This window comes from Apus apus, chromosome 4, assembly GCF_020740795.1.
Source record: "Apus apus isolate bApuApu2 chromosome 4, bApuApu2.pri.cur, whole genome shotgun sequence".
Classification (NCBI taxonomy): Eukaryota; Metazoa; Chordata; class Aves; order Apodiformes; family Apodidae; genus Apus; species Apus apus.
This window is the reverse complement of record NC_067285.1, coordinates 58,304,220-58,330,057: the sequence shown is the minus strand read 5'-3', so window position 1 is coordinate 58,330,057 and position 25,838 is coordinate 58,304,220. Positions and strand designations below refer to the sequence as shown.

At 41.3% G+C, this 25,838-nt stretch overlaps 2 protein-coding genes across 4 annotated transcripts in view; one reads left to right on the top strand and one right to left on the bottom strand.

The window, feature by feature from the left end:
* The window catches only part of LRBA (LPS responsive beige-like anchor protein), a 406,974-nt gene that overhangs the window by 218,260 nt on the left and 162,876 nt on the right, over positions 1 to 25,838 (top strand). The window lies entirely within an intron of this gene.
* Positions 3,279 to 5,866, bottom strand: MAB21L2 (mab-21 like 2). Its single transcript, XM_051619702.1, has one exon. It carries the CDS (start codon positions 4,847 to 4,849, stop codon positions 3,770 to 3,772), a length of 1,080 nt encoding a protein of 359 aa, XP_051475662.1. The 5' UTR covers positions 4,850 to 5,866; the 3' UTR covers positions 3,279 to 3,769.

Here is a 25,838-nt window from a genome sequence, read left to right as displayed (position 1 = left end):
GACTTCCTTTACCTCTCTTGGTCCGCAGTGTTCCTCCTTTAATAAGTTTGTGACTGACCATATATATTACTGAACTTCAGGTAGATGACACCTCCTTTCCTTCTCCTTTTTCTCCCTCTCCCACAATTTGACCCTCCTTGAATGTTAATTAGCTTGCTTTGAATAAAGCTCCAGGGAGGCATCTCAAATAAAGACATCTTGAATCACAGGCCTGTGTGAATACTGGAAAGTTCAACAAAGCTTTTAGCCCAAATGCTTTGTGTTACTTTCCTGTTTTTATATAATGCCAGTGTAACTAAACTTCCCTAGCCTCCTAAGTTTTTCAGCGCTTCTGTATTGTATTATTCTATAACAGATTTTAAAAGGCCTGCTATTTGTTGTGCCTAAGCAGAAAACATAATTGCCCTCTTAAAATATGTTTCTGAACTGGCTCGCTAATTTCTACAAACTTTAATTGCTCCGAGTTACTTGATTACTAGTGTTTTGTTTAAAATTAGTGATCTTCAGTAAAACTCTTATTTCAAAGGCAGTATATCATGTGATTAGCTTAATAAGATTGCACTTGAATGTTTTTCTACAGTGTTAGAGCAACATTTCAAAAGTATTACATGACTGGTAAATCTTGTATCCCAATTTAAGCACAGTGATGGGTCTTGTGTTTTTTAAATATCTGCTTTAATAGTAAACTGTTCCCCTTCTTTGTGAAGGGGGAAAAAAGTCACTGGAAGAAGTAGTAGTTTTCTGCTTGTCTGTAGAGAGTACCTTGTGTGTTAAGCGCCAGTTCAGTTCTTTGTTCCTATTGAGTAAATTGCTCTTGTCTGTATTAAAAAAATGGCATCAGTGGGGTCTGAAAGCTGGGAATATAAAATCCTATCAAGGAATATTTTATTTTTTTAAAAAACAATGCTCTCAGATTCCTAGAATTATAATTTTATCTAAGCAATTAACCACAACCGTAATTTTCTTGTGATACCACACGTTTTAACTGCGTCCTGAAGTATTTTTGAAATATTTTTGAAATTATTTCAAGCGTGAGATGGGTCTTAAAATTTTCATTTGCTTGCTCCTTCTGTAGTGTTTTCCTTGTTGTTTTTTTTTTTTGTTGTTTTTTTTTAATGATGGTAAAGAGGATATAAATAGAAAATGAAAAGACAGCTTGGTATTGTATTTCCCATCTAAAATGTTCTGCCTTGTATTACATTAGCATAAGAAAAGTCTTACAGATCTGCATTATTCTCCGTTTTTGTTTTCCATGTTCAACACATAGGACATTTCTGTTACCTGGTTTATTTGGGACATTAACATACAACATATATTCATTCAGGTTGCCTTTTTTTTTCCCTTGTTTTCAAGTATTTGATAGTGGTTGTTTTTGTAACTGTGAGTAGGCACTCTGGTTTGGTTTGACTACACCTTTAATTCTGTATCTGAGAGATTTTATTTGGGTTCCTATAAAAGGAGGAGCTGGTTACATGAAATAAATCCTGCATCTTAAAGCCTACACCTCTTACATCCTACTTGTGATGCTAGTTTAGCTGATGGTCTTAAAAACAAAAAGGCTTTTTATAATGCCTTTTGTGAGTGTGGGGAGAGACTAAAAATAGTGTCTGCGTCTTTTTAAGACACAAGCTTACAACACAGCCTGCTTTCAAGCATTAACGCCTCCCTGCCCCACCCTTTGCTTAAGTTACTGTACCTTGATAGAGGTGACTAGAGCTGCTGTAGAAAATGCCCCTTGGAAAAAATCCTAATCCACTGTAGCTCAGAAGGCCTCTTTAATTAATGAGGCTTCATCTGTTGTAGAAATTTAAGTTCCTTGTATATTTGTCTAAACTACCGAAAAGAAAACATTATGACAAGTTCCTGAAGAAAAACCTGCCGTAGCGATAGCATCAGCCGCGATAAGATCAGAGTTTATACTTTTCCCCCGGGCTGTTTTCAGAAGGGCAGAGCCCCGCGGGCTGCACCTATTTTGCCAGGTGAGCCGGGATCTGCGCTGGGGAAAGTGGCTCTGAGGACTCTGCCAGGAACCTGGGAAGCGCAGCGGGAGGGTGCGCACCCCGGGCCCGCCGGGCAGGGCCGCCCCGCCGCGGCTTCGCGGGAAGCGCCCGTCCCGGCTGCTGCCAGGCTTGCTCATTTCGTTTGTTAAAGACAAAAGCAACTCAAATTTGAAAGGTTATTTCTTTCCGGATCCGTTCACAAAGAAACGGAAAGTAGTCCTTTGGGGAAAAAAACTTACATTTTTACCGTCCCCCTGCTGAAAGGACACGAAAACTTGATCGAAATGCTCCCAGCCAGCTTTGAAATCCTTTGGGCGGCTCGAGCAGATAATACTAACGTTTTTAAAGCTTAGAAGGGCGTTCCGGATAAAAATCCTGCAAATATTCCTAAATCGTCCTGAACAAACTAAGAGCGAAATTGCTGTAGCGCGAGTTACAAGGAATCGAGTAGAATTTAGCTTGAGGAGAGGGGGCTCGGGTGGGGAGAGATCGGCGATGTCTGCCCAGAGAGCGACTGGAAGTTCATGCGGGATCGGGTGGTTTCCTTAGGGGTTGCTTATCTGCTCGTCTGGCTACGCTACGATGCGATTTTATGCTGTACTTAAAAATCCGGGGAAAACAAATGTTTGTTAAAAAAAATATCGACCGGTTGCTCTAAAGCGCATTAATTATTCAGGCTAGATCTATACTTCCTTCGTGTCAAAGTCAAATGGATAACGCGTTCGCTCTGGGAAGCGAAAGGGAATAGCGATGAATTTGAAATTCAGAGTACAAGCGCTGGAAATTTACCGGGGGGGGGGGGAGCGAAAGAAAAAAAGCAAAAGAGATAAAGGCATAAGGAAAAAAAATTTAGAGGGCTAGGGTGTGGTAGGAAACGGCATGCTCTAATTCTGTCTAAACTCTGGCTAGCTGCTGCGCGACGCTCCGTGTTTCCCCAAGATTTAGAGGGAAAGCTTAAAGTTCTAGAAATATAGCAGATGTTGTCACACGCTGGAGTACGGAGTATATAAGTTCTGGGGTTGATTTTTTTTGTTTGTTTGTTTTGTTTTGTTCTTAGATGAGCGATCTTGAATAGAAACTAGAGGGAAGTTTAGAAAATGTCAATGAATATGCCAAGCCGAGGTGTCGCATTTAGACTATCTTTATATCTTGTGTTTCCGTTTCTTTTTAAAAATTTACTTCTGAGGTTCAGAAAGAATCTACTTGCCTGAATTAAAGAATCATTCACCAAAAGTCATAGTAAAGTTAAAGTAATATTTTTATTACTATTTGCAACAAGTCAGTTGTGGGGCACATTATCTGACCTTGGCACCGAAATACATTTAACATCAGTAAAACTTTTTTAAAGGGAGATTTGTACATATAGTTAAATAATTTTTCACTTGGTGACAACATTCAGGCAAACAAGAGAGAATAAGAAAAGGACTATACATGGATTGGAAAATGTACCTTTCGGGTTTCGTTTTGAGGTTGCAAAAGTCCGATTGCTTCTCTTTTTGTGACTTTTTAAAAATTCACATTGGAGGACAGGAGGAGAGACTCTTCCCTTCTTCTGTGCAAGGCGGTGAGAGTTTATGCCGGGAAAACCGTCTGCAAGTTTTTAAAGGCCGAGCTGCAGGTGGGTGGGGGGTGGCGGGGGCGCGTTTATTTCGCCGCCTCTTTCCGTCGTCGTTTGTGTTAAATAAAAAGTTTTTTTAGGCGCTGTTGTTGTTTACGGAGGACGAGTATGTTGGTTGTTTTGTTTTGTTTTTTGCGCGGGGCTGTTAACCCTATAGCTTGTCGAGGCTTTTGGGATTGGTGAGGATTTCTCTGGCTAGCCTCCAGGTCTGTTTGGCAGCGCTTTCCAGGGCCGAGTGGGGTTTGCCCTGAAAGAGATCTAGGTTGGGCAGGAAGTAGTGGGGGCAGCGCCGGCACTGCAGGCAGGAGATGAGCTGCAGGAGGATGCCGTTCAGCCGGTCGCCCAGGCACGCCTCGTCCCAGTCGGTCTCCCGCGGGTGCTTCTCGCACTCGTACAGCAGCAGCGTCTTCATGTGGTAGTTGTTGAGGGGCTGCCCAGGCAGTTCCAGGTGCCGGTCGCGCAGCGTCTTCAGCACCGAGAGGCACTTGTTCCTGCAGCCGCCCATCAGCAGCCGATTCTCGGCCTCACCGAACTGCAGCACCCAGGCATCGCTCTCGGCCGAGCTCTGCTTGCCCGTCAGCGAGTAGCACTCCTTGGACAGCAGGTTGAAGCCCTCCGCCTTCACCTCTGCCACCCGGTTGGGGCCGGGCCAGGGGATGTGGGGCATGGGCCACTGTGCCGCGCTGCGCGGCCAGATCCCGGTGCACTTGAAGGCGGGCGTGATCTGCACCACGTACCGCTCCCGGATGCGGAGCTTCACCTCGCTGGTGTCCGCGATCATCTTCACAACGTCCCGGTAGCTGCACTTGTCCACGGCCTGGGCCACCAGTGTCTGGAAGCGGGAGCGGATCTTGCGGGCGGACAGATAGCCCGAGGCGGTGATGAACTCCACCCAGAGGGACATGCTGCGCTTGCGGCCGTCGCTCAGCTTGAGCACGGCGCAGCCCGGCAGGGAGCCGTCGTCCACGAAGTTGAAGACGCCCATCTGGTTGAGGTAGAGTACCACCTCAAACTCGGTGGGCGAGATCACCTCCAGCCCCTCGTAGCGGGCGTCGATCTCGCTTAAGGAGCTGATGAAGCGCGGCTCCTGCACCTCCACCTCCTTCAGCACGTCCGAGACGACCTTGCACACCTCCCGGATGGTCTTGGCGATGGCCGCCTTGCGGGCCTGGCAGCGCTCCGTGTAGTATTTGTTGAGCTGGTAGACCAGCTTGGCCTGCGCGGCGATCATGTTGGGGCACAGGTCCGGGCTGTACACCGGGCTCTCGCAGTACGTTGAGGGATCCAATGCTTTAGCGGTGGCTGCAGCTTTGCGGAGGGCACCAGCCAAATCGCAGACCCCCACCCCCTCCGGGAAGAAGGCGGCAGCGGCGCTCCAGTGGGTGCAATTAAAAAAATCGGGGAGGAGGACGAAGCACAAAGGAGCGAAGCCCAGCGATTCCCCGGCAAGGAGCAGGCGGTGCCGGCTGGGCAGCGGCGGTGCCGGAGCGGCGGGCAGCCCCGCGGGCTCCCGCGGTGCAAAGTTTTGGGCGGCGGTGGGGGCAGGGAGGTCTGCGATGCCTCTGCGCTCAGGCGCCCACCCCCCCCGCGCAGCGATAAAATTGCTGTTTCAGTAGTTCATTAAAAAAAACAACCACAACAAAACCCACAAAACGACAAACAAAAAACCCAAACAAACTTCCCCAGAACTCGCGGATGGTCCCCGCAGAAAAGCCGGTCGGCGGCGAAGTTTAAAACCGCACACGATACGAGAGGACGAGAAGAATGCGAGCAATGCCCAGAGCGGAAGAGTGAACTCTGTCTGTCTGTCTGCCTCTCTCAGTCCGTGGCACCGCCAGAGATGTGCATGAGTTTGGCTGCCGCTCTCTCAGACTGTCAGGGGGTGTTGTTGATTTCCCTTTTCCTGCTGGAGGCGTTGTCTGAACCCGGCTCTGTGGCTTTCTCTATCTTTATGCGCAGACGTGTGCACTTGGTCTGTGATCTCTCATTCCTGTCCTGCAGCTCTATATAGATTGTTTTGAGATAGATATATAGGTTGTTGGTTGTTGTTGTTTTTTTTTTTTGTTGTTGGCGTTTGCTTTGTTTTTTTGTTGGTTTTTTTTTTGTTTTGTTTTCCTTTCTTTGCACAGACTGTGTTTTATCCTGAGCGGGAGGAGGGCGTAGCTGCTGTGCCTGGGATGGCTTCTCCTCCCCCTCCCCACCCCTAGAAGTGCGCGCCGGGGCTCTCACTTTCCGCGCCTCTCCGCTGCCGTACGCCCGTCTCTCTCCGGCGCTGCCGCCGGGCCCTGTAGTTTATGAATGGGGCCGCGGCCGGGCCGGGGGGCGTGGCCGGGTCGGGGGGCGGGGCTCCGCCTCCTTCAATCGCCGCCGAGCTGTCAGCGCCGCAGCCAATCGCAGCGGGCGGCAAGCACGGCCGGCGCGGGGGCGCGCACAGGCGCCCGCGCGTTCACGGCTGCCGCCGCCTCTTCCCCAGCGGCGGCGACGGGGTTAGAAGGGACCAGCCCGCTCTGTTCTGGGGTTCACCTGCGTTACAGCCGGGGGGTGCGAGGGGCTGTGGGCATCCGTCGACCCGGCGCGGGGTAGGAAAAAGCTGCAAGTTTGTCCTCTCGCCTCACCCTGGGTGCAGGGAGGTCGCTGCTTCCTCCCTCCCTCGCTTGCTGCGAGGAGACCCAGCGGCAGTGGCGGTGTGTGAAGGGAAGAGGGGAGAGGCGGTGCTGGTGCTTCACCGCAAGCATAAATCTTCCCTCGCTAGTGCCAGGCTGCAGCAGTGAAAGTGAGACCCTCACTGGAGCAGAGTTGCACACCTTGTTTTACTGCCCTCAGTCAGTGCCGGGGTCACGTTAATTCAGACAAATCTCGTGCCATAAAGGTCTGTTCATCCTCCTTAAGCGTTGGATTGAGTTATTCGAAAGGAAACGGTGTTTTATGCAAGTTTGAATTAATAAGAAATACTGAGTGATTCGGACGTTCATAAAGCTGCAGCTATGCTGTGTCCGCTCGGAAAGAGCTCTCTCGCACGGCTGTGGCCCCCGGGCAGTGCCTGCTGCAAAACAAGTGTTTCTCCTGCAGGAGCTTAGGGTGGGGGCAATTCGGCGTCCACATATTCCGTGCTTGGGCTGAGGGTGTGAGATTTCGTGGCGGCTTCGCCTTCCTCGAGCCACGCAGCTCTGCCGCGGGCACCGGCGGGCGGGCGGGGGGCGGCGGAGCCGAGCGGGTCCCTGCTGCGCGGGGGCGGCTGTGGCAGCCCGGCCGGTCGCCCCGGCCGGCGTGGCCGGGGCCGTTCACAGGCGATGCGTGGCTCTTTGCGGAGCCTCTGTTGAACCAGCTCGCAGCGGCTGGTCTCGGTTTCTTGTTCTTTCCTCCTTTCGCTGCAGCTGGCTGATTTTAATAAAGAAAATATCGCCGTCTGTTTTCCGTGTGCATTTAAATTAGAAACATGTCTAGTGCCGACCGTTCTACTGCGCGCTGCAAGAGCTAAGTACGGGCGCGCCCGGCGCCGGGGCTGGTGGGGCTCTGTTCTCTCCTTGGAGCGGATCGGCTCGTTCTTTTCCCCGATGCCGTCGGGGCACTGCGCATCCGGGTTGGGATGCAGGCACTCTGCCTCGGCCGGCGCTCGGTGGGCCGCGATGCTCGGTGCTCGACGGTGTCAAGTGTCCCAGCCGAGCCCGGCTCCGTCAGCGGGGAGACGAGCTCCGGGAAGGCTCCGAGGAGAGGAGGTTCAAAGGGGTGGGGGACAAGGGGCAGGCTGCGACGTGGGGAGAGCTGCTGGCTCAGAAAGTCGCTATCGCCGCTACTCTCACGGTCTCTAGGCGTCCCGGGGATGTGCAGGCCGGACGGGGGGCTCTGCGCCCCGGGTTGTGGGTAAGTGCCCGCGGACCTGTCCTCTCGCGGGGCCGCTGGAGACGGTCAGAGGCCCCTTCGGTGCGATGTGTCCGGGCCCGGCGGCGGCATTCGGCGGGCATCGTTGTGCTTCGCCTACGCGGAGCATCTCTTTGGGGCTCGGCTGACCAGACGGAGCTGCGAAGGTTCTGCGACTGGGACTCCGGGCTCCCTGCGGCAAGCGGCAGAAGTTATTTAGGACTAGGGGTCCCTTCACACCGCCCTGCCGACGCTGTCGGAGCGGGGCTCGCTCGCAGCCCCTCTGCCTTCCCGCAGCCGGGCCGGGGCTTTTCCCCGGCCTGGAGAGGGGTTCTGCACATCGACCCTCCCAGCAGTGGCGGGCAGGAAAGGCTCCGAGAGCGTCCGCAACGCGTGTGTAGCCCAGAGACGGTGTTTGGGGCGCGGAGGTGATGCCGGAGCCGTCAGGCGGCCCGGGCAAGGGTGGGGGGGCGCGCGCTTTCGTGTTTTCAGGGTAAAAGCCGAAGAAGCGGACAATCCCCCTCCCACCTTCCCCCGGTAAGGTGACTAATGATGAAGCGTTACTAGTGTTCAGACTTAAAACAATTCATTACCAATTTTCCTGTCTGAGGTTGAAGCTCTAGTAAATAATAAATCAGCTAAACAAAAGCCGACTTTAATTTATTGCCCAAGCGCTAATTAGAAACATCATTTGAGCAATAAACTTAAACACTTCCAGCAAATAATGCACGTGAAACCCTTCTCTCCTGTGTCTGGGCGCTTGTGGCCGCACTGCATTAAGACCAGCTTCATCTGTGGCGGAATTTACTCTCGCCGGGATGAATAATTGAAGGGCGAACAGGATCCGAAGAGGCTATAATTGAAGAGCCCTTGTCACCTCTGCTTTTATGTATGTTAGTATAGAAGTCCATCAGCAGCTCCTTGATGGTGTATAAAACGAAGTGGCAGCCCCTCCAGCAGCAGGAGATACTGTATTCCATTAAAAAGACCGTAAGCGTGTGTGTGCCGCAGAAAGGGAAACTCTCAGGGCTAAAAGCCACTTGAAGTCTTCAGACCGATTGATCTGTATTCTCTCGTTATAATCCGTCTCATCATACTTGAGTTAATGAGGCAGGGGCGGGGGTGATCTGATGGTCCTTGACAAATTCATTAGGGAGGCTGCGGGACATTTTATTTGACTGTTAAACATCGTGTTTGTTTGGTTTAAGCAGTGCCAACATCAGCATGCCTCTGCCTGGAGCAATAGTGTTTTGTTAGCAAGGGCTTCTGTAAAAAGATACTGCAGGGGGGGCTCGGTGTGCTGAGAGGCTTTGCTGCTGCCGCGGCTCCTCCTGCCCCCTCCCTCTCGGTACCGCGGGGAGCTGGCGCTGGTGTAAATCCCGGGCCAGAGTATCTTCATCACGAGGATGGCAAAGTAGCAGCGAAGGGCTGCTATTTGGTGTGCAAGGAGGATTTTTTAAAATTATTTTTTATTTTCCTAAGAGCGCTATGCATTTGTATTAACCTTTAAAAACGGCAGAAGAAAACTGCAGAACAGCTCAGGGCTTCAGGAAGAAGCAGACAAGTTTCTTATCGTGTTATGATACAGTATGCTTGGGTTTGCTTGCCTAACTGCCTTATTAACGTGGCATATCCCAGAGCTTTTTGTTAAATTCTGAACAGTGTATTTTAAAATTTCTGTAGCATGCTTCTGATACAAGGTGTAATTTTTAAGACTAATCAAAGTTTAATCATATTGACTTGAGACTGTTAAAGGATTTCTGCCAAATCTGCCGGTTTTCTCTCAGTGAGGGGAGAGAGAAAAATGAATGCAGGAACAGGTGCTCCCAAAAGGAATAAGAAGTATTTTTATGAATAGCATGTGAAATATGTATGTGTATGTATACGCTTTGATTGTGGCAGCTTTGTAGATGAGACCTAGTTAGCATTCAATTATTTTCTAGTAGTTGGTTTTACATCTCTGTCCTTTCATTTAAGGAAAACAGTTTTGCAGAAAATAATACTTAATCTGTCTGTGGAACTTAACATTGTAATATATTTTTTTTCCTTAAGATTAGTCTTCAAACATTCTCAGCTTTAAATGCTTTGTAGGACTCTGCTTCCATTTATAGAAGAACAGTATGGGAAAAGAGCTAGTGCCCTTTGCCTGTCATTTTCATACATTCCTGCACTGCTGATGGAGCTTGAACTGCTGCAGGGAATGTATGGATTTGAAAAGAACTTATTCAGTAATGCATGTTACGTTTCTCCACAGCAAAACCGGGTTAGTAGTTGTAGTAAATGCTGCTGTGGGTTTGACAGATAAAAGTCTGTTTACTTTCAATAGTGTACAGTGTGCACCTTTTCTTGGAAGTTAAGGCTCAGCTTTACAATCTGCTGATCTCTTCCAAGGACTGTGTTGATGAAGTTAGTTGATAGCACACAGTGGGATGGAAAATATTGTTTTATTTCTATATGTCATTAATGCACCTCATCATTTAGGAGTGTTGCATAAATATTGTACTTTTTCCATTAAGATTGAATGGTATGGTAATTAAATAGTGTGCACATGCTCCTAAGTCTCCCCTAGCTTTCATATCTGCAGCAGGAAGGTGAAGGGTTCCAACTACTCATTTAAGCACCTTATTTTTGTTTTCCTCTTCACTTTTAAAATGTGAATGTGTTCACATTCTGATGTTTAACCATGAGCAACCTGCCGCGGAAGGCTGTCTCTAATGCTTTGAATCTTGTATTAAAGGTAGTGTCTTCTCTTTTCTCATGATGGCGAATGGTGACTTCTTTTAGCTGTGAAATTGTTTTGGATACTAAATACTCTTCTGTGAGTTTCTCTTCTGGAAGTTGGCGATTGGGGAAAATCGGACACGTGCACTAGAAAACATTTTTAGTGCTTCTGTAGCATTTTCTTCTTGTTAAAACTTCTTGAGGGCCTTTTGTTTCAATGCAGTAGGGCCACATGAATGCTATTTTATCCAGTAGAAATAACCAAATTAATGCATGTTGGCTTATCTTTATTTACAGTAGTGGATTAATTACATTAATAACATATGTTTTTAGAAGTATGAAGGCATGTAACATGCCAGGATTTTGTCAACTTGAGCCTCAGTTGAATGCAATAACACTTGCTTGTTTGAGAAAAATGTGAGGTGGGCTACAGGGATAATGTCTATTTCTTATAAATGCTGTGAGCCTAAATCAGCACTTACTTTTAAAACATGAAAATTAAGAAAATATAATTAGCAAAGTAAAAGTTATGGAAATTAAAATAAATACTCAAATTTTCAGGTGTTTGGCCATAACTTTTCTTTGTATCAGTAGCTGTGCGTTGATTGCTATGTTTATTGTCTTAGTTGTTCACAAATCTGTGCATATGCGTAAGTAATCACTCCAGCAAACAATAGCCTGTGTGGTTTTATTAGTTAGATGATTATTTTAAAGATCAAAAACTTCATGCAGCTATCTAAGATGAGGATAAGTTAATGTAGAAAATTCTCAAAACTGTATCCATTAAAAATGTCAGTTTCTCCCCCCAGAAGTGGAAGTTTCTCATTCGTATGCTTACATTTTGAAAAGTACTTTCCCAAATACCACATATAGCAATGTGAAATCCTGTGCTCTTCACTGACCACTATGCAGGTTACAACCTTTCAGTGAGTTTCTGTGAGTGCAATTTATAATGGGTGTTGTGGGAAGAGGGAACATAGGGAGCTCAGTCTTCTCAATAGCACTGGTGACCAGCATGGAGTATATTGAGTCACTCACTTGCTCTCTCCGCTGCATGTTTTAAGATTAATTTGACTTTGGATCCAGTAGAAAAGGCCTGAAATTTTATTTAATTAAAAAAACCCGCAATCCTGTTTGAACAGATTTCTAATTGTTCCCTCATTCAAATATAACACAGTTTAAATGCACAGAGTCCTCTACTTTTCTACATATTGTACTTCATAGTATTAAATTTTTATCCTTTGAAAGTACTATGTTGACATAAAAGTAGCATATTACTCATTATAAAATTATTGCAGGAGTTTTGTTGCTGCTTCTAGTGAGAGAATCAAATCATAGCTGTTCCTATTTTATATCTTGCTGTGCATATCTGACTTCAAAATAACTTCATGATAATTTGCTGCTGTTTTTTTTAGTTATCTGATGAATTAGGTAAAACTTGTGTGCAAAATAGTTCAAGGTACTACCATCTCCCGTAGCTGGGAAGGGGAAACTATTGGATCAAATAATGTATAGAAGCCATCTGCATAGTTTAATTGAAATAATATTTGGTGATCTAAGGGATGGAAATTGTTCTTTTTCTTTAACCGTCTGAAATAAAACTAGGATGTAAAACAGCTGTCTTGGCCTATGGAAATCAAGGTTCTGCCAGTCTGTTTCTTTTCTTCATTTTCTACTTCTATCTTCCTTTATTATCTTTGGATCCCAAGGAGTCTTTCTTATTTTCCAACTGGTTTTGTCTGCAACAAGGGGCTGGGTTGGTGGGTTTAAATAGACTTTGGATAGAGTGAAAAATCTTTGATCTATGGCTATGACTGCTTCCAAATGATTTGCTTGCTGGGACTGGACACTGTCCATGCCCTTTCACTTCACTATCAGATAGGCACACAAAAAGGACTTGACATGCTACCAGATGCATAGTTAATCATTGCATTAGGTCTGTAAAGGGGTCCATCCAGATTCAATTAGGTCTACCATTTTTAACTAGTGTTTGCTCTGTAGTTTGTTTGGAGGACAATATTAATTTAAACTGCTGTTCTGTTTATTTAAAAGTGCTTTAACCCAGTTCTGTGCTTTTCTTTTCAAGGAGTCTTCTATGCTTTTGTTCTGCTGTATGTATATTTAGAACAACTGAGTGTTACAGCATAACAAATATTTTTGCAGTGTAACATTATCTGAAGCTTTAATGAAAAAAAAAAATTGTCTTTTTCTGATTCAGCTTTTTTCCTTTCTCAATACCAGTTTCTAAAAGTGAATTTTAAGTAAGCTAAATGCAATGACTGGCATGTATTGAGAGGGTGTTCAGAAGAAAAGCTTTCAAGGGTATCTAGGTGTCTGGAACAGAATCTTAAAATTTAAAAACCAAACGGCAGCAGCTTTCCTATCAGTTATTTACAGAAGAGCTCATTCTTTTATCTGTTATTGCATGCTTTTGTGTGCGAAGGATTTTAACAGTGCAGGACTTAAAAAGGTTCAGGTGTAGGGTAAAAAGCATTAGGTATATTACTGCTCTGAATCTTGCCTGGGATTTCTAGGAGCAGTTTGTATATTTACATTAAAAGTTGTTAACTGTATGCACTGAATAAAGTGCATTGAAAATTCTTAGCATTCTCAGTGTTTAAAAAAAATAATACATGTAGTTCGCGGAAGTATCCAGTCTGTTCATGGTCTGAAGAAGCTGGAGTGTTAGTGTTATAGAAATTGTTTTGATCACACGTGCTATCTGTATTTCCCAGTAAAGCTTAAATTGAGGATGGTAAGCCTATGGAAGCAGGAGTGTAAAAGGCCATAAAACTGTTGTTGCTTGAAAATTGGTGTAATAAGAAAGGAGCACTAATCAGAGAAATTAAAAATATTTTAATTTAATTTTAATATGTTTATTTATTTTGGAGGAGAGGAGGAGCAAGGCATTCAGCTATTAAATTTTTTCTTTAATCTGTAAATAGTTACTAAAGCTATTGTATTTAACTTCAGGTTATAGCTAAGCCTTCATTTTAGATGTGAGATTTCTTGCTTTAGTTCTTTGCTTCATTGTTGTCAATATACTTTGATGGAGAGCAGATGCATTATAATGCATTTATAATTTGTAGTCACAGGGATATTCCGATGTTGCTAATGGACTTCCAAGGTACAGGATGTAGGAGTGGAAACTACTCAAAAGTGCCAACTAGGGCTCTCTGAGGATTTTTAAACTGTATATGCGTACCTGCTTCTCTGAAGTATGGGTGTGTGCATCTGTATAATCCATTGATTATTAGTATTAATGCAAATAAATATGCTGTGGAGAATCAGCCTAATACAAGAGTCCTTAAGAGGCACGGGCAGGTAGTTTTTCTCGATTCATCATCTATCTTGAAAGTTCATTCTAACTGGCATCAGAGTGCCAGCATGCCCATGAAGGGGAATTGTTTATATGTACTTTGTGGGTTTCCAGAGTGCGAACCTGAAAGAAAGTGGGACTTGAAATGCGAGGTCATTTGTGAATTTATGTTTTATCTCCTTTCACTTGAAAATTTATGAGGAGAGTGACTTAGGGTGCTTGCGTTGTGTGTTCCAGGGCTTGCCCCCACTGATAACACCCTTGTTGGCGTGAAAGTGCAATGCAAATTATGACAGTTACAACCTTCTGTTTTGTTTAACCTGTCAGTGGATTTCCTGGCTCAGTGCTGAGGGCAATGGCGTGTTCAGCTAGTTCCATATTCACCTAAACTTAAAAGGTCAGGTTTCTACAGGCAAGCCTAGTCAAAGCCTAATTGATGAGGAGGGTGGGGGGACAGAATTTACTGTTCTGTTGGCTAGTTTCATATCGTTAGGTTGTCCTGAAAGCATCAGGCAGTCACAGCGCCTTTCATGTAAGTGCTGACCCTAGACAGGAGCTGACAATCAAAGGAGGCAGCCACAGGAACCAGTGCAAGTAGGCTATTGATTTTTCAGTTAGGTCTAAGTAGTTTGTAGTATGGGTAATGGGTGACAGAGGCAGGTATGTCATTATCAATGAGCTCCAGAACAGTAGCGACAGCCCCCTCTCATATTTCCTTCAGCACTGACAGTATGCATCCAGCACTGGTCAATAAATCGCCCAACCTTTTACTGACAAGTGACTTGGAGGTGGGGGTGGGAGTCAAAGAGCTAAACTTCCATACTTGAACTTGACGTGGACACGGAGCAAGGATCTCAACATCTGCGTTCCTGGCTTGTCAGGCAAAGAGTTGAGGAGAACGTGGAGAACAAAACAGTGGTAGATGTGTGGCCAGATAAGCTTAACTTTGTTTTATGCCCTCTAGTAAGTAAAAGTTTTTCTTGAGATCAAGTAGAATAGCTTAAAATGCCAGCTCTCTTTATAATCGTGGTCTGGTTCAGCAGTTAAATTTAGGTTGCCATGGCAGGGTTTTGTTTTTACTTTAGTATTGCTCTGCATTTAATCAAGGTTATACTGCCATAGCAGTGCAACAATCGCAGTCTGCCATTTGAAATCCGCTTTTAATTCCTAGTTTCCTCTTCTTAAATTTCATAAATGGACACTATTAAAAGATATTGAAGCTTTCTTATAAATCCAAAGCACTAGCGATACAGTTTCTGTTCTGACTGCTAATGCTGTTTTAAGTTAGTAGTGGAGTACCAATACTTTAGGAAGCTGGGTAAAGTTTTTATTACTTGGATTTTACTAGCTGTAGTTTCTGAATTTAACAGAGGTAGGTCCAAATTTTAGCTTTACATTTAATTAATTTCGGAAAGATATTGGGAGAATGTACAATTTGTAATAAGTGATGGGGTTTATTTATTTTATTTCTTTTTAAATGCACATGAATGGAAAATCAGTTAAATGAAGTAAAGAATCTTTGGATCTTCTGAAGTTTGCTAATGTTGTTACTTTACTTGGGGGATGTAAGTTTTTTTGCAGAAGTTGGAATTCAGTCAGGTTTTATGCAGTGCACAGATGTTAAAAAAATAGCATGTGCTTTTAATTAAAAAAATCTTTAGACAAATTGAAATAAAGCAGAAGAGTAAATGTTTTGAAAAACTTCCTTAAAATAACTCATTGCTATGGTATCTTGTTTAACAATGTTTGTAATGTTACAGAGAGCAGGAATCTGAGACTGTGTATGTTGAATAGCTGCAAAGTATCATATGTGTCTGAAACTTTTTCATCTGCCTGCAGCAGCTAAAGCTGTTTTCTTCATGGTTGGCTTTTCAAATGTAAGAGCAATGTTGATGCAGACTAAAGAAGTGAGGTTGAAATTTATCACTGGATTATGAAATCCCTTAATAAATATTTGTATAAGCTAAAAACATGAGTACCTGTATATTTGAAGCACTTATAAAATTAATTGGTTATAAATATCTATTTGAATATTGTTACATTGCCCACTGAACAACACTTTGGAAGAGGGGCTGCCCAGCTGTCTTCCAGAGGAAAAAAACTTACATTAGTTGGATCAAAGATGCGCCGGGTTGTTTGAGGCTTTTGGTATTTAATGGGAGTTTTTCCTCTGTCAGCAGCTACTCATTTACCACATCTTGCAGGGTCTTCTTTTTTCTCTTAAACTAGATAAAATGTACAGCCATGCAATCTAAATCTTATCTTTTCTTATAAACAGGTACAGAATCTTTTACTGCATTTTTAGTGTTGCTGGCATGTTGTGTTATTGCAGAAAGGTAAAGAGGAACTGCAGAAAGGCGACAAATTAAATTTTCATGAAAGAAAACCCTAATCAGCAGTGACAGGGTAAGAGAAAGATGATTGCCACTTGGTCATTGTGGAGAGGCACTTAGACTTGGTGTCAGTGCTTCTGTTAATGATGACTAATGTCTTTCTCGAAGAAAAGGCATGCTCAAACATAATGCTACAATCTGGAGAAAGAACGGAGAGATAGGCACTGTTAAGGAAGAAGGCTGTGAATCCTAAAACAAAAGCTCAGGTCTTGAATTGAAAATGCTGCAGTGTTTTTTCAATGCCAGAAAGCACAGCTGTAAAACTCTTCTTGTTTCGCTCTTTAAGCAAAGTAGTAATAATGATAAATATATATATCTATACATGTGCGTATTATGTGCTACCTAGTATCTGCTGCTTTAATTAAAAAAAAGAAAATAAAGATGACTCTGACATATAAGCAGACTAGTCAGAAGTAAACAGTCACATTTTATTCCTCTTCTGTTAATGAACTTACTTTTTAAAAAGAAGAAAAGCTGCTGCAATATATTGTTTCTGAAGCACAGTGCTGTGTTCTGAATAAATCTTTCATAGTCAAATGTAAAATGACTCAAAAGACCTTTTCAAATCTTGAAGCTTAGGTTGTTAGGTATATTGGCAAAACAGAGGTGGCATGTGTCATTTCTTCAGCTTTTCCCAAAGTGAGACCTTTCAGAAGGGCATTTGCAATGCTTGTCGTATTTTTTCATATACTTCTTATTGGCCTGACAAGTCTAGAGGACCATGAGAAAACAGATGTCATTGCATTCAGACAACACTAATTACTCTGGGATTTTTGCAGCCTCAGTGCCTGCATGTAACTGTCGATTATGACTGTTTATGTGGCCTATCATGGGTACACGTTGCACATTCAGATGGTACCACTAGTCTTTGTGTTTCCTGTTATCACACAATAAGATGTAAAAAATCAGCAACAAGCACCACAACAAGGAAATGCCTGAATGTGTGACTTCTTTATGTTTAAAATGCATTGTGTTAAAGATTGTGTTCACATTCGTTATTAGATTTAAGTGTTTTAGCATCTGTTTATTAACTGTAGAGCAGTGCTTCAGCTGTCAGTTTTCACTGTGGTTCTTTATGTTGCAGGCTTTACTTTTTTGCAGTTGTATAAACACTATATGAAAAATGCTGATTGACCCAGCAGTCATCAGAATTTTTCCATGTCTAACCTTCATACCGAACTGATAGAGTTTTCTAACATGTCACAGTTTTCAGTAGAAACCAACAGTCTTGTTCTCTCACAAACTGCATTGTTGGTATTTTCTTTGTTAAATTTTCTTAAGGACTCTTTCACTGTCGATTCTGTTCTTCCTGTGTAGCAATAACTGCTGCATGATTTTTAACACAAAGTTCAAATGGTGGTCACGTTGTGGCCTGGCTTTGTATGTTATCTTGAATTTTGGTACATGTTTCATAAGCAGAACAACCAGCGTTAATCACAGATTGGAAAATAAAAGCTCCAATAATGTAACTTCACTTGCTGATGAAGCAGAAATAGAAGCAGCTTTATCAAAGATGTATGATGAGATAAAACTGCAGTCTCTGCTGTACAGTTATAGTAATTATGACTAATGAACCGTCCAGTCTGGATGAAATGGCATGCCCACAGGGACTGTGGCCAATCAGTTGTGACTTATGCAAGCTGAACAAAACATTGATGGTGTTCCAGATTCCGTATGAGAGCAGGAAGTGTAGGCTTTGTTTGGAACGTCAGCTTTGTCAAGTTATTTTCATGCAGTTTAGGAATAAACGGCATTAGTAAATAAGGTTGTAAGAGCTAGGGTTTGTTGAGTTTTTAAACAGGCATTAAGAATTGCAATTCATTGTGATGAAATATACCTGAATAAAAAAAACCCTGCCTCAATGGCACATGCCTGATGCATTAGACTTCGGAGTTGTGCTGATGATCTTGCTAATCCAAGTCACTCAAAAATCGTGTTATATTTTAATATGCTGAAGACAATGAAAATAAAAGATCAAAAACTTGTGTATATGAGCATATCTCTATTTAGGTTTACTGTGGCGATTTAGTTTTTAACAAATTTATTTGAGACCTGATACTTTGTGATTTTGAAGCATTCTCCATTTAAAATTGGCCTATCCTTTGTAACTAAAAGACAGGTACTTCACAGTGGTTTTAATTTCTTTTTTTTTTTTTTGACAATGTATAGACTAGCAGTGTAATAATTTTAAACCAGCTTCTTTTTATGAAAGCAATGTGTGTAGCTGTAAAGAAGGAAAGGAAAAAAAAACCACCAAAATTCTGAATGTTAAAATGCATACGGGAGACTTCTGAAGTTAATTGTAGGCTAAAAGCACAGTACAAAAAATATTTTATAAGTTTGGGCTAAGTTGTTTAGGCCCAGACTGGAAGCAGTTGTGGATCAGCCATTTTTCTTACGTGTAAGTGTTTGAAAAGTTTGGGAGTAAAATGTTCAACATGTTACAGATGTTAATGATACATTGCAATCAATTTAACATTTTGCCTGAACCTTTTCAGAAGGCTATAAAGAAAAATTATTTAAAAAATTAATTGCAAGCAAACTATGGGAAAAGTGAAACAAAACAAACCCAGCCTTAAAACATTTAGAATAAAGTTAAAACGTCATTTGACAAAAACAATTTTAGACTGTTGTGCAGTTTAAAAATGGTTTGTGTTAGTCAGGAAGATTCAAGATATGTTGATTCTTAAAGTACACCTGAAGTTAATAAATTGTTGTCAAAGAAACTGTCAATTTAAGACCGAAATATGAAAAAATTACTGGTCTTTTATATTGCTTAATAGAAGGGTAGATAGTGATTTGACACATCTGATTTTTCAGAAAGATTTTTTTTTTAGGTCACACATTATTTTCTTCTTTTTTTCCATGCTGTATTGAAACTTATAAGCTGATACTTTATTCACCATGGTTAAGTTATTCTTTTCCTAAAATGGAGAAAATCACAATCATATTGCCAGTACTTGTCATCTTTTATTCTGAGCAAACCTCAAAGTGCTGTTAGATGTGGATTCAAGGATATTTTTAAGTAAAGAATTTCTATTATTTCAGTCGTTAGACACGTGATTAAATTATTTAACTAAGTCTATTTAAAATAGAAAACAAGCCCAAACACCACCAAACCACAGAACCCCCAAAACGCCCCAAAGAAACCCATCCACATTAGAAATCTAAATTTGTTCACTTCTTCCTTTGTATCTGTTTTGGAAGTGTTGAAAGATCCTGCAGGAGATCTACTGAGAATCAGAATACTTTTCTTTTGTCTCTTGCAAAAAAGTGTATTGCATTAAATATTGCAAATATGGAAATACTGCATACGATTCAGAGTATAATGTTAGATAAAGAATGTTGATAAGTAAACTCCTTTGAAAAATGATTACATTTTGGCTGTGCTTAATAATGGTAAGATCTTTGGGAGCCTATGGCACTCTAATGCACGAGTCTCTTTCACATTGTAATTTCAGAATCAGTAGGATGCAGTGTATTATGTACATTATCTAATTTTACTGTACTGAAGGTTGCATTAGGATCAATTCTGTTTAATGACTGTATCAGAATTGTGCCAGTGAGGTCAGGACTGAATTTACTAGATGATTTATAAATGTACAAAACTCATTGCTGTTCTTCCAAAGACAGATTTTTTTATATATATATAAAATATTATATATATTATATGTATAGTTATACACTAAAAGAATTTTTGAAATAGTATTTATATGCATTAAGATGAAGCAGTAACTTTTAGACTGTGGTTTTTTAGGAGGCCTCAGACTATAGTTTTACCTTTTTCTTATGAAATCATTGGTTAAATGCCTCTGAATTTATGCCAGCATGAAACAGCTTTTTGCTTATTTGGGACATCAGTTGTTTTCACTTTGTTACCCTTTACAGATCTGAACTCATTATTGGTGTCAACAAGTTGTGCTTCTAAGTAAAATACCATGTGGAGTCACAGATATTCAATGTATGTATACACTACATAAATTAAAGTTGAGGAGCATTTGATCTCAAGGATTTAATTTTATGTTGCTATGTGTGTCTGTGTACACACATAAGATACCATGTACATCACTGGTTAAATTTGTTAGCCATGTCTTTTTTTTTTATGTGAGAATGGCTTAATTGACTTTGGATCCTATGTACAACTTCCAAAGTCTTAAGAAAGAAGAGGCCTGCTTAAGAAAAATAAATTGTGTTTAGTATTTGTTGTTGGAGAGTGTTCTCTTCTAACTGTGTAATTTGCATCACAAACCAGCAAAATTCAAAGATGGGTCTGTTGAGGACTGATTCTCTTATATAAATTCAGAATTGCATAGATTGCTTATGTCTTGAAACTTGTTAGCTATTTTTGTTGTCTTTTTACCTTCCACAATTTATATTGATGATATGTGATGATTTGAGGAATGATTATAAACTCTATTTCTGTGCTGCTCAAAATAGATTTTAATCTTTTCTTCTACTCCTTAACCTCCCAGTGAAACACGTTTTCTGTTGCTTAGGTATCTTATGCTGATCAAATGGTATAATGACCTGCACTCTGAAAAAAGATATTTTAATGGAAACATATTTTTAAAAACCTTTTTCTAAAGAAACTTCTTGTCTGATTTCTGCTGTCTGCTAGCGCATGAGAGTGTTTCACCAATGGGAAAATTATTTCCTCCTAATCTTCAGAATATTCTTCCTGCCGTTTTATGTTCTCATTTGAACGAAATCCAGGCAAACAGTGAGTTACCTGCTCAGTGGCCCCTCTTCCCACATCTGCTACGTAGCAGGCAGAAAGAGTGGAAAACTCCCACTTCCCCCTGATATGCTAGGATTGGTTTCTCTTACATGTGAGCTTGCTCGGCTCTCCCATATTGGAATGTAAACCTCAAATGTGTTTTCTCTGAGCTGCTGGAAATGTTCTCTGCCTCAGTCTCTTTGTGGATAAAAAATGTCTATCTGCTTTTGACTAAGATACCTTTTGGATAATTATTTCAGATGTTTTCTGCATGTTAGGGATTCTGGAATTAGAACTATTGCTGATTTTTCCTTAGACTTTCATACATGTATGTTGACTGGTGCTTATGGCTGTAGGAATAAGTCAATATTCTGATTTGGGAGACAAACTGAAACAGAAAATTATGCTTCAGTGCAGGAAACTTACTTAGCATTCAATGAAAGTGAGAACAACTGTGGGGCTGCTTTAACTTTTTCTGGTTTGCAATGACTATTACAAAACAGAGCTGGTCAGATCAGCATATACTGCTTACCTTATCCATCCCAAATATATCCCTAGTTAGTCTTACACTTGAGTCAGGTGTAGGAAAAGCTGGTAAAAGTGTGATTGTGTTGGCTTTGTCCACGATTTTCCTTGTAACAGGGTATCTTCAGTTGCCCATTTAGGACTAGTCTTATTTGCAAAGTTTTGGCAGGGCAGGGGGAACCTTTAAAGGACTGAAGATTTGCCTCCCATTACTCTTGTTCTGGATTCCAATCTTACATGTGTTGGATCTAAATTCACGGTAACTCATTTAACTGGGTTGTATTACGTTGATCTAAAACAAAGCAGAGCCTAGCAAAATAAAAAAGAACCCATTTTCCTACAATGTCAAGTTTGAGATATTTTTTTTCTGCTAAGGTAACAAGTCAAAACTTCAAAAAATGTATGCAAACTAGAGGTATTAAAAAGTAAATTTAAATATTTTGTTTTATTTTGACCCCTTGACTTTAATTATCAATCATCTAGCACTTTTGGGACTGTGGCAATAGAAAGCAATGATCAGTAACCTCCAAAATTACCTAAGCAGTCAAAACCAAGGCATTTTTTAAATAAAATGTTTGTTTTGTTTGAGAACATAAAAATGTCATTCTTTTTAAAGATGACTCTCCTCCACAGTGTTCAATTTGACTAATAAAAAGTAGCATTTCTCATGAGCGTTTTCTACTTGCATTGATATACAGCAATTCGATTTACAATTCCAACAGTGATTTTATATATATATGTGTGTGTGTGTATCAATGAAAATTAAATTTCAGAAATTTTTTACTATCTTTACACTTTAGCACTCTATGTTGTGTTGTAGGTATTTGTTTTTCAAGGGTACCTGCCAAGATATTTGCAGATATCTGTTCTGTTGTGTGTTGGAGTTCGGATTATAGACACTTTTGTTCTGCCTCCTACCTCTTTCACTCTTTTGTGTGTTGTATTTAACCTTAAATGTCTTTTATTTCTCTTTGATGAGAAGCAAATCTTAAGATCCTATGCTTCCTTGTTGCTTGTAGGTCAATGTTTTGTTTTTTTTCCTAATCATAAACTAATAGAGTAAGTATCATTCCCAATGTAAAGTATTAATCTTTCAGGCATTTGTCCTGTGCTGGAGAAAATAAATAATTAGAGATAGGTAAGAGGTGAATCATGTGTAGGTATAAATATTCTGTAGATTTAAACATGCTGCATGGCAACTCTAGGTCTCTTTTGAGATAGTAGTGAAAACCTAAATTGTGTGCCTCATATATTTAAGGCCGGTGAGCCTATATGATTTTATTAATGTTCTATAAATCTTATATTCACGAGCAGTGTTTACTACTGTGCAGTATTTTAAAAATAAAATTTATGCCTCACTGCAGAAGGAAGGTAGGCCAGTGAAAAAAATACAAGGGTGGATCTCAAACATTTATCCAAATCTGACAAGTATTTGCAAAAGATTTACTTCTGTATGTTTCTACAAGGGAAAATGATAGGTATTCTACCCTCAATTTTAATAAAATACATAAATATTTATTTATACATACGCAGGTAAAACAAGGACATGTCTTTTGTCACTGTCTATACACAAGAACCTTATATGTGTTCATATATGACACATTGGATCATGGAATGAGCTTTTAATTCTGGTTTAAGATAGATCCTTCTTCATTTCACTGTAATGCCTGGAAGACCTTACTGGAGACCCCGGCCACTTCTCTGATAGAATAGTGATTTTCTTGGTGGGGCATATCTTGGCAGTCTTTGGCCACATGCATCTTTCGCTGCATATCCCATATCTTCTGTACCTAACAGTATTCCCTAAGCAAAATGGATGGGTTGTTACACTAATATGTAAGTTAGGATGAGCCACAGAATCTCAGGACAGGTTATTTCCCACTTAGAAGACTGGTTGGATCTTTTTTGCTAAACGACTTGTGTTTTCCTCCTTTATAGCACCTAGGCTAACTGTCTCTCTGGTTCCTAGGGGAATGGCACAAAGTTACTGTGGCTGTAATTCATTCCAGTAGTGAAGCTGCCCACTTGGAAGTTACTTGCCTAGTGCTGTTAAAAAGGCAATGGTTATTTCACCAAGGAAACATTTTTTATTTGTATAGGTGCATCGTAGATTGTACAGAAAAATACATTTAATGTACCATGCGTAACCTTCCATGCCTCTTAAACTTGCACTTCCACCTTGTGGTGGTTAAAATATCAGTCAGCAATACAAAACAGATAATCTGGATGCCTTAAGAACTGTTGAAAGTTTTGTTACACTCTTTATGCTTTTATACTTCTTATAATTTAATAGCAGGTTCTCATGCCATTTAAAAAGAGGCATATGTACTTTACTATGCAGTGTTTGATTCCATAGATAGCAACAAAAGCATTCCTCGTGATGGAGAGGTGCACAGAACAATTAAAAAAATAATTGTGGAATACATGAAAATTCTACACCTTGACATACTTATCACTGGAATTACTCTTGAATATAGGTACTTAAATAATTAGTTTCATAATTTGTAGTGTTAGAAATTATCCAATTATTATTGTGAATATTTAAATAATCTAAGTAGCCTCAGTAATGGGAGATGTGTAGATTTTTTGTTTTTAATTGTTAGTGTGTGGCATGTTTTTTCTGTCCTTCCTGCAGCCTTCAGAAACTTCTTAAAGAAAAAGTATTTCTTTTGCCATGTTCTGTCAGTATGGGAAATTGCTGTAACTGGTGAGAAAGAAATAAATGGTGCATTATACAATACCAAGCTGTTTGGGGTCCTCTGTTTTGTTTGTGTGATATTGTGGGTGCGGGTAGTAAAAATCCAGTTACTGGAGTACTGCATACTCCTTCAGGTGCCTTAGAGCAAGTTTGGTATAAGATGCTGTGGTTCTGCCCTTCCTGCTCCAACTCTGCCCTCGTACCAGCTCTGCAGTGAGTGTGCTGAGCCTGTTCAGCCGGCTGATCTGTTAAAAAAAGAATTCTCCTCATCTTAACAGAGCCAGTTTTCAGCTGGCTGAGCTTCCTGAAATAGTTTTCTCTACATTTTTACCTGGTGTTTGTGCTAGTGCAAGGTATGTTTAGCATAGCAGATGTTTGACCATGGAGTATGGTGTTGCAGCAGCCTGTATTTATGTTTGCTTAAATACCCGTGGAAATGATGCTCTGAATCTGCTTTTCACAAGGGTTGCTCTTTTGTGGATCCTCTGGATTGTAGGAAGAGGTACAGGTTTTTCACCTGGACAGGTAGTGTGTTTTTCCCTTAGGCATTTGATAGACATGAGGGTTTGGATATAAAAAAATTTTTTTTTTTATATTGGCTTGTGTTACAAATGACAATGAGGATCTTTCATATTTGGATATATACTCTACCATTTTTATGCATTCCTGTTAGTCCTTCTGAGTAGCCCTAGTTATTCCACTTCTTCTTCTGACCCCTATGACACAAGTTTTCAACCCCTACAGCTTTTTGGACACGTGCTGTCACCCCTTGGGTACTCTGGAGAACATGGAGGAGAATTCAGACATGCACTAATGTGCCCTAGTACCCTAGTTTACAGATTTATTATACACCTGGGAGAGCAATGCCATGATGTATCCTGTTATGTTGAAATTATCCTTAACTGAATCCAGGCTAGGATAACATAGAAATAAAAGCATTACTTTGCAATGTTCAGAATGGAAAATACACTTAGCTACATGCATAAAAAACAGAGGTGAAGAAATAAAGTAGAAGGTCCCACTTGCACAGAGATTAAATTGGAAGGATCGTCTATCCTGGATACAGTTTCTCAACTGACTGCGACTTGACGCGTAGGGTATGCAAAAAAGGAGCATAACTACATACATATATATGTCAGGAAATCATGGGTAGCAATCAGCTGGATCTATGGAGGGAAGCCTTCAGATTGAAGAAATGCCTTCCAGTGACCTGGAGTAACCAAGAAGAATTTTTGGCATGCAGTTAAGTGCATTTGGACCCCCAGGATTCTTGAATAAGTTTTGTAGCTGGATTTGTGGACACCAGTGTGAACTCTTTCACGCTGGATTGCTAGTGTAGTATGTATATGTATACAACAGAGATTGAGTTAGTATTTGCTGTGAACATCTGTGATAAGAAAGTATGACTAAAAAACATGTGGTCCGCTAAACTAATGATTCTGTTGACTTGCGTATCAGGTGGCTTCTTTGGTATGTATACACAGGTTGAAAGCAAAGATGATCTCCTGTGTGGTTTTCCAGGTAAGTGGCAAATACAGGGTTGTCCCACAGACAGTGTAACATTATGTCCTATTCTGCAGGTCTTTGACATGAAGCCTGATGAGTAAGTGTGATACACAGATTAATTGTATGGGTTTCAACAGCAAGATGATTTGCTGTCACAGACCAGAGAGTAGCTGTACTGTACTATTTCAATGCCTGGCTGGTGTTTAGTTTTAGGAAAGGTTGTTACTACACGAATAAGAGTCCTGAGCATTTTCCTTGAGTGCCCCCATTGTCTTTGTTTGCAGTTAATAAATGATGGGCTAGAGGGTACATGAAGAGGTTAGATGTCTGCTTGCATTGTGCTTTCACTGCCCAGCACTCTGTATATTCGTTTTGTGGACATTTAAAATGGGTATTCATTATTGTTGCTCAGAAGGATTTGGTACCCATATTTCACCTGTTCTAATGTTCCTGCAAAAGCAGCTGGGGAGCTGATGTTATTTT

What these genes read in the sequence shown, in the direction of transcription:
- MAB21L2 (XM_051619702.1), bottom strand. Translation starts at nt 4,849, where the DNA reads ATGATCGCCGCGCAGGCCAAGCTGGTCTACCAGCTCAACAAATACTAC.